We start from the raw sequence: 18,720 nt of genomic DNA, 5'->3' as shown, positions 1-18,720 counted from the left end.
TTTATACCAGTTAAGATAGTTTTATAAAGACATAAACAACTTTATCAAGTTATGTTTAAAAACTTCTAGGGTTAAGACAAAAGAAGTTTAGTATTAAAATTAAAAACTGAAATAAAATAGTTGTTGTACATAAAGAATATGTATAGTTATTAAAATATTAATTTAAATTTCTTATTTAATATACAAAGTTAACTAAAATATAAGTTAAACAAATTTCTTCAAACTTTCAGACTAATAAGAGTTTCAATGCATTTAAACAAAAAATAAGATAAGTTGAAAATTCGCTTACATCGTTAGTAAGCCACGTTTTTGACAGTATCTCTGTTTTGTATCAACATTAAAACTCGCGTATGTAGAGCAACTTTTGCTTGTGCGCGGTAAATACTTACGCTAATCTAGGTCAAAGCAACATATTGTATCTTGTGTTCTGTACTGAACTCATTAATTTTTAAACCAAATACGGTTTGTAATTCAGTTCGAAAAGATAATGCTGAAATCCTTTATTTTCATTTTGTAGATTGAACAAACTTTAACTTAAAGTACTTTTTGGCAACTTTCGGAAAGTATTTCAACACTGTAAAAACACTCATTTTAATATCTGTAATTGTAAAGCAATATAAACTGTATAAAATAATAAAACTTGATATGTTAATTTAATATGTGCAACATTTAATGCAAATTATAAAATATTTATTTATTGAAATTTTTAACAACTGATATAAAAATTAAATTAATTATTTTTGTTTTACTGATATATACAGTTTATTCTGTTAAAAATTTTAGTTTGAAATGACAAAATGTTTTTACAGTAAGAAATATTTTCAAAATAATAATTTTTTACGAAGCATTTATAAAAAAACTTTTCTTGTTTTTTATTGATTGGTCTGTCAAAAAAAAAGTGTATATGCTTTTTGATGAAAACATTTTCTTAATGTGTATAAAATATTCTTATTCAACATACTTATTTAAGTAAATGTAAAAAAAAATTGAAAACTTTACTTGTTTAAATTTTCGGGTTACTTAAATGTAAGTTAATTTCAAATTTTTAGTTTATAAACTGAACAAAAAACAGTTTTTGCATATTCAAACAATTAAACTCATGTTTGTTGGTATTCAGGGAAGATAAAAATGACGAGAGTAGTGAGAATGACGAAAAGAAGGAATTCAACATTTTGGAAAACTTGAAACATCCCACTATATGCAAACTTTTTGATGTGTGGGACGAAAAACCTGGAAAATACTGGCAAACTAACATAGATAAACATACTTTCAAACTTCCGTAAGTTTGTGTGTTTGCTATAAAGTCTTGTATAGTTTTTTTTTTTAGTTTAATTTAAATTTGTTTCTAGAAACGACAATGAATGCAACGCTCTAGTCAAGAAACACTTCGGCTACTCATTTGAATCAGTTCAAAATGCATCGTGCGCCAATTACAAGTTTCCAATAAGTAAACCGGAGCCACTTGGTGGTGTGAGTGAGCACATCATTGCCTGTTAGTTGACCTTTTATGTTTGTACGTGCTTGTTGTTACAAATATTTAAGAAATTTCTGTTGACAACTCGGGTTTGTTTAATAATAACATTTAAAGTTTTGATCACCATTTTTAGGTGTATGGAACCAAAACACCCTATATGACATGAATCTGGAAGGTGTTTTGGTGTACAGGTTCATAAGCTACGAGTTATGTTCACCAAAAACACTATTCAACTACTTATATGAACACAACAGCTGGAGGAAAAGAGATTTAAACAAAACTATTGAGTTCATTGAGCAGGTTTAATTAACTAAAACCTAGAAAAAGTTAAATTAATAATACTCTAAAAACGCAAACTTATTCTACTATTTACTAGTAAAGCAACTTTTATATTAACAAAGTTTTAGTCGAGCCTTTACCTTTGATACTATCTAAATTTCTTAACTATAACAACTATAATAGCTACAAATGTTATATTACTTATAAACATATCTATTAATAAACATATCTACATTTAGATAGTGTCTGCTGTGAGCTACATTCACAAGGAAAATGTAGTTCACCGGGACCTCAAGCCGTCCAACATTCTGTTTTGCTTGAAGACGGGCAACATCAAGCTTGGAGATTTCGGCATCTCCAGGAGAAAGTTCGATGGGTCAGATGACTTTTTAATTTCAAGCAGACTCGGCACGCCGTTGTACATGGCTCCTGAAATGGTGACTTTACTTGTAATACAATAAATAAAACACAAACTTACTAAAACTAGTTAGCTACAATAAGTAATTATAAGGATTACAACTTAATTAAACTCACTCAATTGCATGATATTATGTAATTTAACTTTTTTAGTCAAACTTGGACAATGACCAGTATAGCAAAAGCTGTGATGTGTTTTCTTTGGGATTGATAATGTTGGAGATGATTAGCCCGAGGAAAAATTTTTGTTCAGTCACGGAGTTGTTGAAGGATGCGAGAAAACAAATACTCCCTCCATCGTACAGCAGCAGCATCCCACAAATGGTTTGTTTGTAATTTACAAAGAAAAAAAAAGTTTGTGTTTCTTACACGTCTTAATTAAGTAAAATTAAAACAAATAGTTTATTTTTAATAAAATTTGTTTAAATTAAAGAAAAAAAATGTTTGTGTTTCTTACAGGTGTTGCTTTTGCGAAGGTGCCTCAATCATGAACCGAGCATGAAACCTCCGAGCAGCGAAATCGAAATGGAAGACTTCTCCAAACTCCTTCCGGAGGAAATGATGCGTGACGAAGATGTGGAGGAAATGGCGGGCTCTTTTCAAAGTTCAAACACGGTGACGAGGAACGAGAGAAAGAAATTCGATCAAGTTCAAGGAGAAGTGCGCGCCGGCACATTATGACGTCATAACGAACTTTTTCTCTCTTTTGTAGTATTTTAATGTAAATAATGAGTCAGCAACACTGACAGCACTTTTACTGCTTTTAAATATTATACTTATTGTTTTTTGTGTAAATGTTCAGCTTTTTGAAAAGTTTTAATATGTATTTACAGTTTTTGTATCGTTTATGTTTCTTCTTGGTCGCATTTCAATAAAGGTTTAACTAAAGAAGAACTCATTTTCTATATTAATCTGGTGATTGATTAATATAAAATGAGTTCAAATTTAGTTACCTTTTCAACCTTCAAAACTTTTACAATGTTTACTTGGTTTAAGTGTTTTGAAGTACATATCATACTTATATTTTGATGTTTTTGTTAAAATTAGAACATTTTAATAATATTTTTATGTAGATACTAATTTTATTAGGAGTATACTTTTTCTGTTTATCATTTATAATTTTCAAATATTATTTTTTCATTCAGAATTTTTTATCATAAGTTTTTTTTAACTCTATTAAATGCAAAACTAAAAGAGTTACTAGCTCATATTAGAAACTGTTATTAGAAATATAATGCAAGTTGTTTAAACTTTGTTGCACTAAAAAAACAAAAACGGTTTATATATTTCTTTTTCAACAAAAAAAAATATAGCATAAACGTGTAAAATAATTTTAAAAAAAACAATAACTTTAAACAGTCCTTTTTTAGTTTTAAGAAACGGCTATGTTAAAAGATTTGGTAAAAATTATTAATTTCAAACAACTTCTAAGGTTATAAATTTATATTTTGTTGTTAACATAAGTTTTCGAAAATTTTTTACTACTTTTATTCAGTAAACTTAATTTCGTTTTTCTTACTTAACTACTTTTTTGATGTAGAATGTTGTTTGACATTTGAAATACAAAAACTTGTAAAATCCTTAAAAAATTGTTAATATTTTGTTAAAATTTATAACCAATAAAAAAAAATATTTTAGTGCTGTTATAGCATTTTTAAAACATTTTAATATACTTAATTTCTAATGTTTTTAATAATTTGTAGTCGACAATTCGTATTTTTGAAGCTGTTACTTAGTTTTACACACATTGTATTAAATAAGATAATTTATTTTGAGAGTTAACTCTTCTTTTCTTCTTATCAGTTCTATATATTTAATATATATGTAAGTATTTCAAAGTAATAGTTTTTTAGAAATATTTGATTTACTTTTTTCAAGCTAGAATTACATTTAGTGTCAAAAAAAACAATAAATGTATTTTTGTTATACAATTATTAGTTTTTTTTAAAAAGGTGTAAATACGTTTAACTTTAAATAGTGATTTCAAGTTCATAAGTCAACATTTCTTATAACACCTTTAATACTTTAATACTTATTTGTCACATTTCAAATTCAGCAGATTAATTCTCAGCTTAATTAATAAAGTAGTAAGTTGACCGATAAACCGACTAATAGCTGACAAATTTAGTTACTTCTTAGTTCATCATACTGTAAAACATTTTTATTATTCAATTGGTTTTTCTTTGGCTGTAACACAACTAATACTAAAGTAGTTTATACTTATGAAAACTACTTTGCTAATTTTGATTTTATAAGTTAGTTTTAAAATGTTTAAAGATTTTAATACAAATAAATTTAGAGATTTGTGATAAAATTAAAAGTTTTAATTGTTTTAACGTTTTAAAGTTTTCTAATTAAAAAAAAACTTGCAAACAAATAATATTTTCATAAAAAAATACTTGGCTTTTTTAATGGATTTCACAAAATCTTAACAACGTATATGTTATAATTAACATTTTTAATGTATGTTATTTGAAATGTTATAGATTCCTTATTTAACAATTTCAAAACACACTAAACAGCGAAATTAAAATTGTAAATTATTAAAATTAAAGTTTTATTTTAAAACGATAGTTTGTAATAAAAAAAAACTTTGTTTTACTTCTAGTCAACTTTTAACAACTGTTTTTGTAAAGTTTAACATTCCTAAATGAGTTTCTCTAAAATAAAATGTTCGAAAAAAAGTTTTAGTTATAATGAATTCAAATACTAAAATTAAATTAAACTTTAAAATTTAAATGAAATAAATATTGTTTAATGTCATTATCGCACCTTTTTTTACGTTTGAGAATTACATGTGTTAGTTGTGAATAAGTATTACTAGTGTTGTGCTTCATTATGGCACCTCATTAGGGAGTAAAGTCTTCTTTTAAAGATAATAATCGATACTTTTAACAGTTTTGATTTTGCCTAGTTTTTTTCCGACAAATTTCTTTACAAAAAAGTATCAACAGTAAGCCTTGTTAAATAATGTATTAGTTGAAGTATATTCCTTAGATTGCGTTTTTGCGCTTTAAATGAAGCCAATCATTAACTTAAATGACTGTCTTAAAAATATCAATGGTTTGTAATGTATTAAATTATTGTTTGTAATATTCAAATGTGAGTTTGAAATAGTTTGTTGAAAAACAATAACTAAAGTTTTAAAGTAATAATTTGTTTTAAACTTACGACAATTCTCGACTATAACTTATAACACCGTTGTTAAAATATCTAAAACAAGAAAACATGAAAAAAGAACGTTATCAGCCGCAATAAAAACTTGTTGAACTTAGTTATAAAGTTAATGAAGAAAATAATCCATGTTTATTAAAAAATCAACAAAAACAGCTTTTTATTTTGTATAAAAATTTTTAGTTTTGGTTTTGTGAAAACAGTATCTATAATTTTTTTAAACCATTAATCGTATACATACAAAAATCTAATTAAAGCTAATTAAGTTTGTTTTGACACTAATTTTTACTTTGAATTGCAACGACGATCTCATATTATCAAAACTAAATAATTCGGCAAAATAATAATAGTAACGCAGAATTACGAAAAATTGCAACACGACCGATTACCACATAAAACTATTTAACTTGTACTTAGTTTTAAAATGAACGTTTAAAATATTTTTACTGTTTAATTCTAAAGAAATTTTAAGTTAATAAGTTATTGAAATTTTAGTGATACTTAAAAATTTAACTATTTGCACTCTATATGATTATTTAAATTGACATTAGAAAATAATATCGCTATTTTGTAACTTAAAATTTTCGATTTATTTAAAATATTTATGAGCAACTTATGAATTAGAACTGCAACTTAAATTTTTCATCATGAAAAGCTAGATTTAAGATTTTATTTTATTAAATTTATAAAAAATTAATATGATTTTGTACGGTAAATAGGTTTTTCACATACAACTTTGTTTTTACTGCAAGTTATATACTTTAAACTTTAATGTAATAATCTAATATCTTTAATTATAGATATAAAACAACTTTAAAATATTTAAGTACTTTATCAATCAAATTTTTACAGAATATAATAAAGTCCCTCATTAATAGATAAAAATCCTCATGTGTAAAACGCTAAAAAATATATACGCTTATTAAATAACTACTTTAAATAAAATAGAAGTTCAATTTACTTTTTTTAATTTTTGTTTGTAAGTAAACTAAATGTAGTCGTGTATTTCTAAACAACTCTAATGCTTAAAGTCATGTTTATACGTTAGATTTTGTCACAGATATTTAAATGTTTAATATCACAAATATGTTTTACTATTAAAAAACGTTTTAATTGTAAAATGTTGCTTCAATTATTAAAGCGCTGGATTTCGTCAAATGTATTTTACAATGTTTGCTAGAAAATGAAATAAAATCTGGTAACTCTTTAGTGGCAACAAACGGTGGTTAAAATAAAAACAAATAAAATGTTTTATAAATATGCAGAGAACAGCTATCGCAAATGAAGTTGTTTCTTATCTTAAATATAAAAAGTTTAAATGATATTAGTTTCAAAACCACTAGTTTAATAAAAAATAATTGGCTAAAATTTTCTTTTAAAGCAAATGGTTTCAGCTGCAAGTTTACAAAACTAATGCTGTTTATAAAAGTTTACCAAAAAAATATTTTTTTATGTTTTTAACTTTTTAATTCCTTAATAATGACTTCAAACAAGTTTTTTAGATAGATGTCTAAGACTAAATGAAGTTATTTATTATTTAGAAGAACACTGTATGCAAACAAGCACCTACTAATATATACCTTTTTTATTAAATTAAAATATATTAGTTGTAGAACTACTATTAACTAACCTTGAACTCTTTTTTAAACAATCTAATATTTTAAATGCTTGTGGGCTTTTAAGTATAAGTTGATTAAGATGTTAAATCTATAAAAACTTTTGTTCAGTCACGGAATTGTTGAAGGATGCGAGAAAACAAAAAAATATTTGTTTTTTCAATTCGAAATTTAAAAAAAAATTCAAAAGCTTTAAACTGAATTAATTATAAAATGTAGCATTTAGCAGCTGTGAGCGTTTAGATAAACTCTTGGTTGTAAATATAAATACATTGTTTTTGTTTATTCAAAACCAAAATGAAATTTAAATCAAAAACTAAATTTAAAACATTAAGTTTAATTTTAGTCATTAATAAATTTTTTCGTAATAAAAAATAAAAAGGAAGGAAAAAAACAAACGTATTTAGTAAAATAAATTAATATTCACCGAAAACAACTTACTAAACAATATTTAAAAGTCACGAAAATAAGTTAAAGTTGCTGTAAAATTAAACTGAAGTTTTTTAGTATTATTTGAGCTATTTTTTTCTTTTTTTAATGTTCAACAGTTTTTTTGATTTGAAGTTAAAATACTTATTTAAATAAGATTTTTTGACTTGTAAAACTACCAGCCCTGGTCAGATAGTCCTGTACATTACTTTTTTTTATGGTAACTTACAGAATGATGCATGTTCAATCTAAACTAATGCTTTTGAAAAGGCATAAACACAAGCTTTCATTTATTTTCATTGATTTCTAATCTACAACTATACTCTGTGAAACCCTGTCTACTGTAGACTTTTTGAGTAGCTTATAATTTTACATTGTTTATTTCAAGCTAGTTAAAACATTTTGATGAGTTCTAAATGTCTTATTTCAATTTATGGCCTAACAACCCCCTTATTAACCCCCCCCCCCCATCATGCCAAGGGTTCTTTTCAGCTCATGACCTACTTATTTTAATTTGATTTTGGCAAATATAACAACAAATATAAGCGTTGAATTTGAGCCAATATACAAATTCTTGGTCAATTCAGATAAAGTTTGGTTAAGAATAACGATGATATTTGATAAAAATTTTAACAAAACATATTTTTGTTATTAAATAAATTTTTAGTAGCATTAATAGTATATAAGTAAATCGAAACAAGAAAATTTGTTTTGTATAAATCTGGAAATCAATCATAAAACTTTATTGAAATTTATTAAAATCCTGTGGCCACCAATAAGAGGATTGAATATTTTTTTTCAAAACTTTTCTTCAAAATCTAAAATAGTTCTTAAAAATGCTGGATAGTTTAATTCTTTGTTAAATACTAAGTATTAATAAAAAAATATTTAGCATAGATATATCTTGTTTTAAGAAAGTTTGATATGAGTAAAATTAAATCTTAATTTAAAAATAAATATGAAATAAAAAACTTTAAAATAACAATAATATTATGATATACAAATTATTGTACAGTGTATAGTTTAATCTAAATAATGGACCCATGACAAAGAGATCCCAACATTGCTGAAGTGGGAAGAAATGATTTCCAACAGTTGTGTAAAGGTTTGTTATTCCATAAATTTTCACTTAGTTTTAGATGGTTTGTATTCCAGTTACTGGTATATTAGGTGAAAAATATAATTATAAGTACTAATATTTTTAATGAATTTTCATTGTAAAGCATTTAAACAATTTATAGTGTTTGTAATTTTTTCTCAAAAAATGGAGATTTAGTTTTAAAAACTTTGAAATAAATTGCTATTAAAGTTTGTGTAATTATCAGATAAATATGTTTTGATAGTTTTAGATCAGGGTTTCCCAAAGTGGTCCAAGTGGCCCCCTAGGGGGCCACGAGCAGCAAAGGGGGAAGAAGGGGGCCATGAGGCCTTGAAAACTTGAAACTTTCACTAGATATTCTTGAGTTGCAAATGAAGATAAAAACAACAAGGTCTTATGTGTATTTTATCGTAGTTTATAAGTAATCTTGTTGAAGGGGGCCAATGCTTTTTCAAATTCTTTAAAGGGGACCATTTGCAAAAAAGTTTAGGAAAACCTATTTTAGATAATGTCTTCTCTAAATAATGAAATCAATTTACTTATTTTACTTTGGTCTTAGCTAAATTAAATCTCAATTCATTCTATGAAATCTAAAAGAAATTTTGTAAGATCCATTTTGTAAATAAGTTTGTTTCAATAAAGTTTTAGATAGAGATAAATGTTTGTAAGGCTCACTACATTAAGGCTGCTAATTAAAAAAAAAGAAATTAAAAAAAACTGTTTTATTTAAAGTGTTTTTTGCAAACCTCAGCATTTTTCTTCAAATTGTTCAAGAAACTTTTTCTAACCAATTATTTTTGTTTAACTACAAATTCTCTTCTATTTAATAAATTCTAATAACTTAACTTAGTTGTTAAAAGTATTGAAACTTCATCACAAGTAGCATTTCACTTGTTGTCACTAACAATTTGATATTTACAATATTCTAATAAATTTCAAATAACTCAATGATATATCTTTTTCCTCCAAGATTGTCAACTTTTGTTTGTAGTATGTTGTTTAGAAATAATATAATTCTCTTTATTTTACCAAGCTAATTAGAGTTATAGCTAATGGGTGTCTAACATTCTACCTTAACTAACTTTTTTTTGGCTCTTGATCTTATAAGTATGATTTACAATTGTGATTTAGCATAGTATATAAAATTTAAGCAATTGTATAAATATTTATGTAAAAAGTTATTGAAACATATATACTTGTTTTTTAACTGGACAAAATCAGATTGGACAAAAATTAGGTGTTTTTAAAGAAGTTCCAGAGTGGTAATATTTTTAATGTACTAATTAGAACAATAAAAACGAACTGGTTCATAAATCTACATTTGTCAAGTCATCTGGAAATTTAAAAATTACTTTTACAAAAGTTGTTTGTCCTAGAATGTTTTTGTTAATGGCTTATAATATAAAAATCAAATGTACTTTTTTTAGGTTAAAATTCAGTTGTAAATTTTTTTTTACAGTAGTTAGAGCTATATAAGTATAAAAAAACTATATGTATAAAAAAAATATATAAAGCAAATGGGTTTATAAATGTATATTTAAAAACATGTCTGCAAAATTTGAACTGCTATCATAAAAAAGTTTTTGTATTAAATAGGACTTATTGTAAAAACACATAATAAAATTACAGATGGAACGGTTTTAATGGTGGCAAATTTAAAAGCCCACAAACAGTTTATCTTCTATTTTTTTAACTTTTTGACCTGTATATCTCAAGTTTTTAAGAAATAATTTTGTGCAATATTATAAAGAATCTGTTGAAAAATATACTAAAACGATTAATTTAGTAGTGAAAAATTTTAAGTTTGTTTAAATATAGTCTATTATATATTTTAAGTTTTTTCTTTCTACTGATAATGCTCTCTACATCTATAAGTTTTTATTTCTAAAGAAAAATTAAATATTGCATAAGTTAAGTATGTTGTTTTAACAAAATAATAACCATACCAAAAAAACCTCACACACAAGGGCATTTATGATACATTTTTTCAAGTTTGTCAAAACACAATTTTATTTGGTTAAACTGTAATGTAATTAAATATCAGTTACAACTAAAGATATTAAAATAATTTGTTTACTTTTGACTTCTTTGAAAACAGATTATGATTATAAATAATATAGTTTGGGAAGGCTGGTAGGCTGAATTGTATTTGAAATTGTTTGTACATGGTTATACTCTACTATTTCATCAGGCTTTAGTTGCTTATTTACATAAATTAGTTTTTCTTAATGGGGACATAAAAAAATTGTATGCTCCTTAGCCCAAAGCTGTACTGTTGCAGCCAGTTCATTAATTGTAAAAAAAGTTGTTTTTAGTTTTTGTTTTTATCAAGGTCTAGTTTATTCTTAGTGATCAGAGAAAAAATTAAATATTTATTTTGTAGAGGTTTAACAATTTAAATAGCTCAGCTAATTAGTAATTTTAGGATTTATAAAAAAAAAACTTTTTACAAAGTAGTTAGATTTAAAATAGTTAAAATTAAATCATATTTCAGAATTTCACCAACTGTAATATCCTCCAGTGATAAACGAAGGATTTCAGATGGAGAGGAACCACGAACCTTCCAAGCCAAAGGCGTTCGAGATGTAAACTGACCAAACGCTTCAAAAGTGAGTTTATTTTGTAATTTAAAGAGATATAAAAATACCTCAGTTACTTTTGATTTTGATCGCAAGACGTTTTTTGTTTAATTAGAAATTACTTTCATTGAATTAATTATTTAGATACAAAAGTCTGTTACAGCATGCTTCTCCAAACTATTTTTTGATATATTTAACCGATAAAAGTTATTTTCTTGAAGTAATAATTAAAAAAAATAAACAAAGAGTTTTAAAAAAAGAGTGTTTTTTTTTTGTTCAGATTAGAATTAGTTTCCAATAGAATAAATAGGACTGCCAAAAAACACTTTAATACCTGGAATTTGACTCTGCAGGCAAAAACAAAACTGGAAAAATCTAGAACTTGAAACATTTTTACATTTAAATTAATAAAACTTAGACTAAGTACGAAAAATCTATCATACCCAAATAATGTATTTGCTTTGGATTTTAAAAAAGTATAAAAGACCTTTAAAGTACCATTATAGTATCTTCTTCTTACTTTTATGCCATTTAAGAGCTTAAATTTAATTTTATACTAAATGTAGACTAAAACTAATATTTTCGAAAATCTGTAAAACTTTTCAAAAAACCATTAGCAATCCTGGGAACTAGTTTTTATTATTATTATAAGGTTTTTCCTGTAAAAATAACGATTAATTAATTAAAATAATTTAATAGTTTTACTTTTTAAAAAGAATTTTGCATATGGTTTTTGTAGCTATTATTATGGTTAAAGTCTTTACATTTCTCTTAAAATGTTTGTTAAGCTGCAACTTGATTTTAAGCTTAAACGTTTTGCTCATTCTTGAAGTTTATCTAAACCTTTTGTATAGTTGAATCATTTATTAAAAAATTTGTAAGTAAGTTTTTGTTTATTTTATAGTAGCCGAAATCTTAGTATAATTTAAAGCTTGTTTAAAGTATAGTTTAATTGTTAATGTTGACACTTTTTAGTCTTGAATTATTTTTAATGACGATTATTTTTTAATTTATTGAATATTTATTACTTATGATATATGTTTTATGTAGTAGTGTTTTGTAATTGATATTCCTATTTGATAAAACTTTATTTTGCAATAATTTTTGTAAATTTTAATAAAAAGTGTTTAAAATTGTATAGTAGTATATTTTGACAAATTTAGTTCGCTTTTACTATAACTTCCACCAGTTTTAATTAAAATATTTTAAAATAAAATTCATAGACGATGAATAATACTCCAAACTATATAATTATTTAAGTTATATGCATTTATTTATTACTTATTTATGATATACTACTTTCATAATGTAAAAAGTACCAACGTATTAAACAGGAATGGATGACAACTTAGCAGACGAATAATGATGGCAGCTTCTTCAGTTTTTTTTATTGTATTTTTAATGTTATTGTCAATAAAATTGTGATAACTTAAAATGGGATTTTTTGTTTAAATGATAAAACTAGATTGCGCTTTTAAGGGTTTATTTATAAAATAGTATATTTTTGTTTTTTATGTACCTAAAGTTGTGTACCTAAAGTTACTAAAAATATCCATATAAGTAAACCAAGCAGATAGTATTTAAATGAAAGTTTCCTAATGTCTACTTTGTTATAAAAATTTTGTCTTCTCGCATAGTTTTAGCAGTTTTTTTCCAAAAAATTAAATGTAACTTCGGCTTATAAAGTTAATGTGGTTTTTTACGTAAAGCTCAAAATAAAAGGAACACAAGACTGTTTAAGTTAAGGTTTTTCAATTGCTGCATAAGATTTAATTCACATTTAGATTTTTTGAAAAAAAAAATGACCCTAAGCTAACTTAATTGCAATAAGTGAAAATATATTTATAAATGTATAGTTGAATTTTTTTTTTGATAGATGTAGTTGATTTTAAAAAACTGTTTCGTGGGCCGGGCTTGTTTAAATAAAGATATTGGTAGATCAAGTTATATTGAAAGACTAAAAAAAATCAAGTAAACACATCCTTGTACCAAAAATAAAACAGCAGTTTTATAACTTGTATAAGTTGTTGGCAAGTTTTTCTTAAAAAATTTGCTCGCATGAGTTACTGTCTAACAGAGCGTTCCGCGGGTCCTACTTGAAATGTAAGCAACTTGCTTATTCCTAAAATTATAGTACACTTTTTAATAATTGTTAAAAACGATCCTTATCATATTGGGCTAGATATTTGGTTGTAAAATATCTAGCAGTTAAAAATGTTTTAAGCCAATTAGGTCTTTTCTGTGTACAGTAAAACCGGATATAAATTATCAAAGTAATTTGACCGTCCATACACCGAATTCGTTTTGGACCAAACTTTTACTTATATTGTATTTTATAAAAGTTAATCAATATATTTTAAAAATAAGCTAAACTTGTTTCGTCTGAATTTTATGTCTAATAAAATTGTTAAGTTATTTACACTTGCAAATTTATTGAGACTAATGCGAAGATAGTTAGGCCTACTAAACATTTTTTGTGGACGTCTATTGATTACCACTCACCTCACTTTTAACTTGTTTTCAAAAATATTTCTATGTACATAAATACTCATCTATACAAAGCAGTGCTTTTTAATTTTTTCGACCAGGGTGAAAGTTGAGGTATAGAATTGACTTTTCAAAATATGATTTTGAATAAACATCATTATACTTTTGTCGATTTATCACGAGCGCATTGAAAATAAAACCTTTGAACTTTTGTTTCGTCAAATATTATTTATGGTTTTCGAAGTATATAAAGATACAACTATAATAATTTGTTAAAATGCAACACTTTTGTAAAATGTATTAATGAGCTTTAAAACCCGTTTCAATTTTTTTTGTTTGAAAAATAACTTAAACTGCATAACTTTGTGTAAAAACTTTAAAATGTTAGAAATGAAGTACCTAAGCTGGTATAGTTTTAAACTACTGACAAAAAGCTCTGCTGCATATATTTGTTTAAATAATGAACTTTCATGATGTTTTATTGATATTATAATAAAAAAAAAACGCTTACAAACGTAGTCTTGGTACAGTCTCAGCAAAAAAAAATTATAGATTTAAGGACTCGGCAACTTAAAACTGTACTAACTTGTTTGTATTCTTCAGTTGATTAGCTTTGAAGATGGTCCATCTTTCGTTTTTTTAGTTAACAATAATTCAATTTCAAATAATAAATTAAAATTCAAAAGCTTTCTAAAACAATTTTTTTTTGTTATAAACAAATATATATCAACATTTTTTTAAAGTCCTGAACAGTAGCAATGGTACATAAAAGAACTTGAAATTGTATATACACAAACTAACAAAAATTAACAGTTGAAACTATACGAAAAGTTGCTAAACTAATGAGGAAACGGTCTTTTTAAAGCCATAAAAACTTTCCTAATGTACTGAAATCACTGTAATTTTAACAGATGCAATCGACATTATATACAACATGTATATGCATCAAGGTATAAACTACGTAACTGTTTGCACAACATCATTTAAACGTGTAGGCAACACAAACACTATAAATGAATAAAACATAACTTCTTCAGGAAATAGCTGGATAGAATTAAAATTAATCTGGGTTTCGTTGCAAAGTATACTTATCTTTTGAATTTATCTGAAACCTACCAACGACAATATTTTTCAATTAACAAAGCAATATTTGTTAAAGTTTTAGTTTTTAATCTGTATTTTACGCTAGAATATACAATCTCTTAAAACTATTATTTGCGATTCATTGAAATTGTAGACAAACTAACTAAAACTGTTAAAGTATTGTTTTGTTAAAATGAGCCATTAAGTTATCTATATCATTATGTTATATCAATAAAAGTCTTTTAAAACATTTAGATTTTTCTAGCAATTATTTTTAAGCTTCAACTTACAAAAATTACTTTACTATTTATTACAAATTTGTCGTATAGTGAATAAAATTTTATTAATAATTGCAGAAAAAGTAGTTTTAAACTATATACCTAGAAGTAGATCATTTTAATTAATCGTAACTACCTTTGATTTACAACTTAGACTAATACAAGTTTAAATTAGTTGTTCATTAGCATCTAGAGGTTTTTTGAAGTGTCGAAGTGTTGTATAGCATCGTAAATTAAAAGTAACCTTTATTAGTTAAACTTTGAAACATTATGCAAGACTTTTATAATTTTATTCGAAACAAGTTGATGCCTGTTGTAAACCTTGAAACATAAGTTTTTCTTTTATATTATGAAACTAGAAGTTCTAAAATTTTTAGAGAATTTAAGTTCATACTAAGACAGACAACTTATTTTAAGATATCACTTACTTAAAGAACAAAGCAGTATCTTACTATGCACTTTTTCTTAAGCTTAGAGATAGTACTTATAAATATTAAGTTAAGCAGACCAAAACAACTTGAATCTTACAAAAGTTTAGCGTAAATTTCAATCGAATATGAACTTTAAAAGTGTTTTCGAAGTTTATAATGAAAACATTTTTTAAACTATTTTCTAACTTGAATTTTTAGGATTTTTGTACGAGTAAAGTTAAGAACATTTATAAAAATAGTTTTTAGTATAAAAATCACTAACAAGTAACACTTTGTTTGACCTTAAATTAAACAGTAATGCAGAAACTAATTGAGATTGTCAGTATGTCTTCATTTTACTAAAAACAAACATATTAAACAAGAAAAGAAAACGTTTTACACGAAAAGTTTTAAAATTTAGCTTATAAATCTATGAAATTACATGTTTTATTTCTTAAAAAGGTTTTATCGTATATTTAATCTTTTAATTAGTGTATAATTGTTACAGTTGAGACTTTACTTTAAATTTGTGCGGTTTATTAAGTAAATTATGTTTAAAGGCGTTTATTTAAACGAAACATACGAAAAATCAGATTTTTAAAGCTCCAACTATAAACAAAAAAAAAATAGTATCCAAGTACGCATAAAGACCAATAGAAAACTTTTATTCGCTAGGTGGCGCCACAGAGTCACCATTTGACCTTTGACCCTGCACGAAATTAGATTTTAATGAAAAAAAATTAAATTTATTTACGTGTTTTTTTACCGCACGATGTCGCTGTTTCATACCTCCACTTACCCCGCCTCCACCCTAAAAGCTTGGCCTCCCTTAATACTGAGCCAAATTTATTTTTTACTTAAATACTACCTCTTACGTAATATGCCTTTTCAAATGCATTTTTCTATTTTCTTTATTTTTTCATTTTATTTTGTTACTATAACTACAGTAAAAAACAACATTTAACAACTCAACCTTTTATCCTATTGAATTTTTTTTATATTTCTCCGAATCTGTTAGTAAGTGTAAATACTTAGACTTTCAACTGTTAAGTAAAACTAAATTATCAACAAAAAACGTTTTAATTGAAATAAGTATATATTTACTTATACAACATGCTTATTTAAGTAAATGTAAAAATATTTAAAAACTTTACTTGTTTAAATTTTCGGGTTACTTAAAATGTAAGTTAATTTCAAGTTTTTATTTATAAACTGAACAAAGAACAGTTTTTGCATATTCAAACAATTAAACTCATGCTTGTTGGTATTCAGGGAAGATAAAAATGACGAGAGTAGTGAGCATGACGACAGCAAGAAATTCAACATTTTGGAAACCTTAATACATCCCAACATATGTACACTACACGATGTGTGGGACGAAAAACCTGGAAAATACTGGCAAACTAACATAGACAAGGCACTATTCAAACTACCGTAAGTTTGTGTGTTTGCTATAAAGTCTTGTATAGGTTTTTTTTTTTTTTAATTTAAATTTTTTACTAGAAACGACAATGAATGCAACGCTCTAGTCAAGAAGCACTTCGGCTACTCATTTGAATCAGTTCAAAGTGCATCGAGCGCCAATTACAATTTTCCAATAAGTAAACCGGAGCCGCTTGGTGGTGTGAGTGAGCACAACATTGCTTGTTAGTTGACCTTTTATGTTTGTACGTGCTTGTTGTTACAAATATTTAAGAAATTTCTGTTGACAACTCGGGTTTGTTTAATAATAACATTTAAAGTTTTGATCACCTTTTTTAGGTGTATGGAACCAAAACACCCTATATGACATGAATCTGGAAGGTGTTTTGGTGTACAGGTTCATAAGCTACGAGTTATGTTCACCAAAAACACTATTCAACTACTTATATGAACACAACAGCTGGAGGAAAAGAGATTTAAACAAAACTATTGAGTTCATTGAGCAGGTTTAATTAACTAAAACCTAGAAAAATTTATTATAACTGGAAATGCAAACTTATTCTACTATTTACTAGTTAAGCAACTTTTATATTAACAAAGTTTTAGTCGAGCCTCTACCTTTGTTACTATCTTAATTTCTTAACTATAATAGCTACAAATGTTATATTACTTATAAACATATCTAACAATTAACATATCTATACTTAGATAGTGTCTGCTGTGAGCTACATTCACAAGGAAAATGTAGTTCACCGGGACCTCAAGCCGTCCAACATTCTGTTTTGCTTGAAGACGGGCAACATCAAGCTTGGAGATTTCGGCATCTCTAGGAGAAAGTTCGATGGGTCAGATGACTTTTTAATTTCAAGCAGACTCGGCACGCCATTGTACATGGCTCCTGAAATGGTGACTTTAGTTGTAATACAATAAATAAAACATAAACTTACTAAAACTAGTTAACCATAAAGAGTAATTTAAGGCTCACTACTTAATTGAACTCACTCAATTGCATGATACTATGTACTTTTACATTCGCAGTCAAACTTGGACAATGACCAGTACAACAAAAGCTGTGATGTGTTTTCTTTGGGATTGATAATTTTGGAGATGATTAGCCCGAGGAAAAATTTTTGTTCAGTCACGGATTTGTTGAAGGATGCGAGAAAACAAATACTCCCTCCATCGTACAGCAGCAGCATCCCACAAATGGTTTGTTTGTAATTTACAAAAAAAGAATATGTTTGTGTTTCTTATACGTCTTGATTAAGTAAAATCAAAACAACTGGTTTGTTTTTAATAAAATTTGTTTAAATTAAAGAAAAAAAATGTTTGTGTTTCTTACAGGTGTTGCTTTTGCGAAGGTGCCTCAATCATGAACCGAGCATGAAACCTCCGAGCAGCGAAATCGAAATGGAAGATTTCTCCAAACTCCTTCCGGAGGAAATGATGCGTGACGAAGATGTGGGAAAATGGCGGGAACGAGCTCTTTTCAAAGTTCAAACACGGTGACGAGGAACGAGAGAAAGAAAGTCGATCAAGTTCAAGGAGAAGTGCGCGCCGGCACATTATGACGTCATAACGAACTTTTTCTCTCTTTTGTAGTATTTTAATGTAATTAATGAGTCAGCAATACTAACAGCACTTTTATTGTTTTAAATTTTATACTTATTGTTTTTTGTGTGATTTAAATTTTTAGCCCTTTGAAAACTTTTGATATGTATTTACAGTTTTTGAATCGTTTATGTTTCTTCTTTGTCGCATTTCAATAAAGGTTTAACTAAAGAAGAACTCATTTTATATATTAATCTGATGATTGATTAATATAAATTGAGTTTAATTTAGTTACCTTTTCAACCGTCATAACTTGAAATTTTTTCAATGTTTACTTGTTTTAAATTTTTTGAAGTACTCCTCATACTTATATTTTGGTGTTTTTGTTACAACTAGAACATTTTTCTAGTCTTTTATACTTT

The 18,720-nt window shown here is 25.9% G+C and overlaps 1 protein-coding gene across 1 annotated transcript; it reads left to right on the top strand.

The window, feature by feature from the left end:
- Nucleotides 1-11,029: 11,029 nt before the first annotated feature.
- On the top strand, nt 11,030-18,256 carry LOC145834879 (eukaryotic translation initiation factor 2-alpha kinase 3-like). The gene is made up of 7 exons (XM_082942406.1): nt 11,030-11,073; nt 16,598-16,759; nt 16,829-16,971; nt 17,087-17,253; nt 17,456-17,653; nt 17,786-17,956; nt 18,092-18,256. Exons 1-7 carry the CDS (start codon nt 11,030-11,032, stop codon nt 18,254-18,256), a joined length of 1,050 nt encoding a protein of 349 aa, XP_082798532.1.
- Nucleotides 18,257-18,720: the final 464 nt, after the last annotated feature.

This window comes from Thalia democratica, chromosome 1 (genome assembly GCF_965202585.1).
Source record: "Thalia democratica chromosome 1, ktThaDemo2.hap1.1, whole genome shotgun sequence".
NCBI lineage: Eukaryota > Metazoa > Chordata > Thaliacea > Salpida > Salpidae > Thalia > Thalia democratica.
The sequence above is the reverse complement of the archived record's forward strand: the minus strand, read 5'-3'. Positions and strand labels throughout refer to the sequence as shown.

Bases quoted from the DNA above. Each gene is read 5' to 3' on its own strand.
- LOC145834879 (XM_082942406.1), top strand. From the start codon at position 11,030: ATGGAGAGGAACCACGAACCTTCCAAGCCAAAGGCGTTCGAGAT. The intron at 16,760-16,828 runs GTAAGTTTGTGT...ATTTTTTACTAG, and splicing joins AAGGCACTATTCAAACTACC to AAACGACAATGAATGCAACG. The intron at 16,972-17,086 runs GTTAGTTGACCT...CACCTTTTTTAG, and splicing joins GAGTGAGCACAACATTGCTT to GTGTATGGAACCAAAACACC.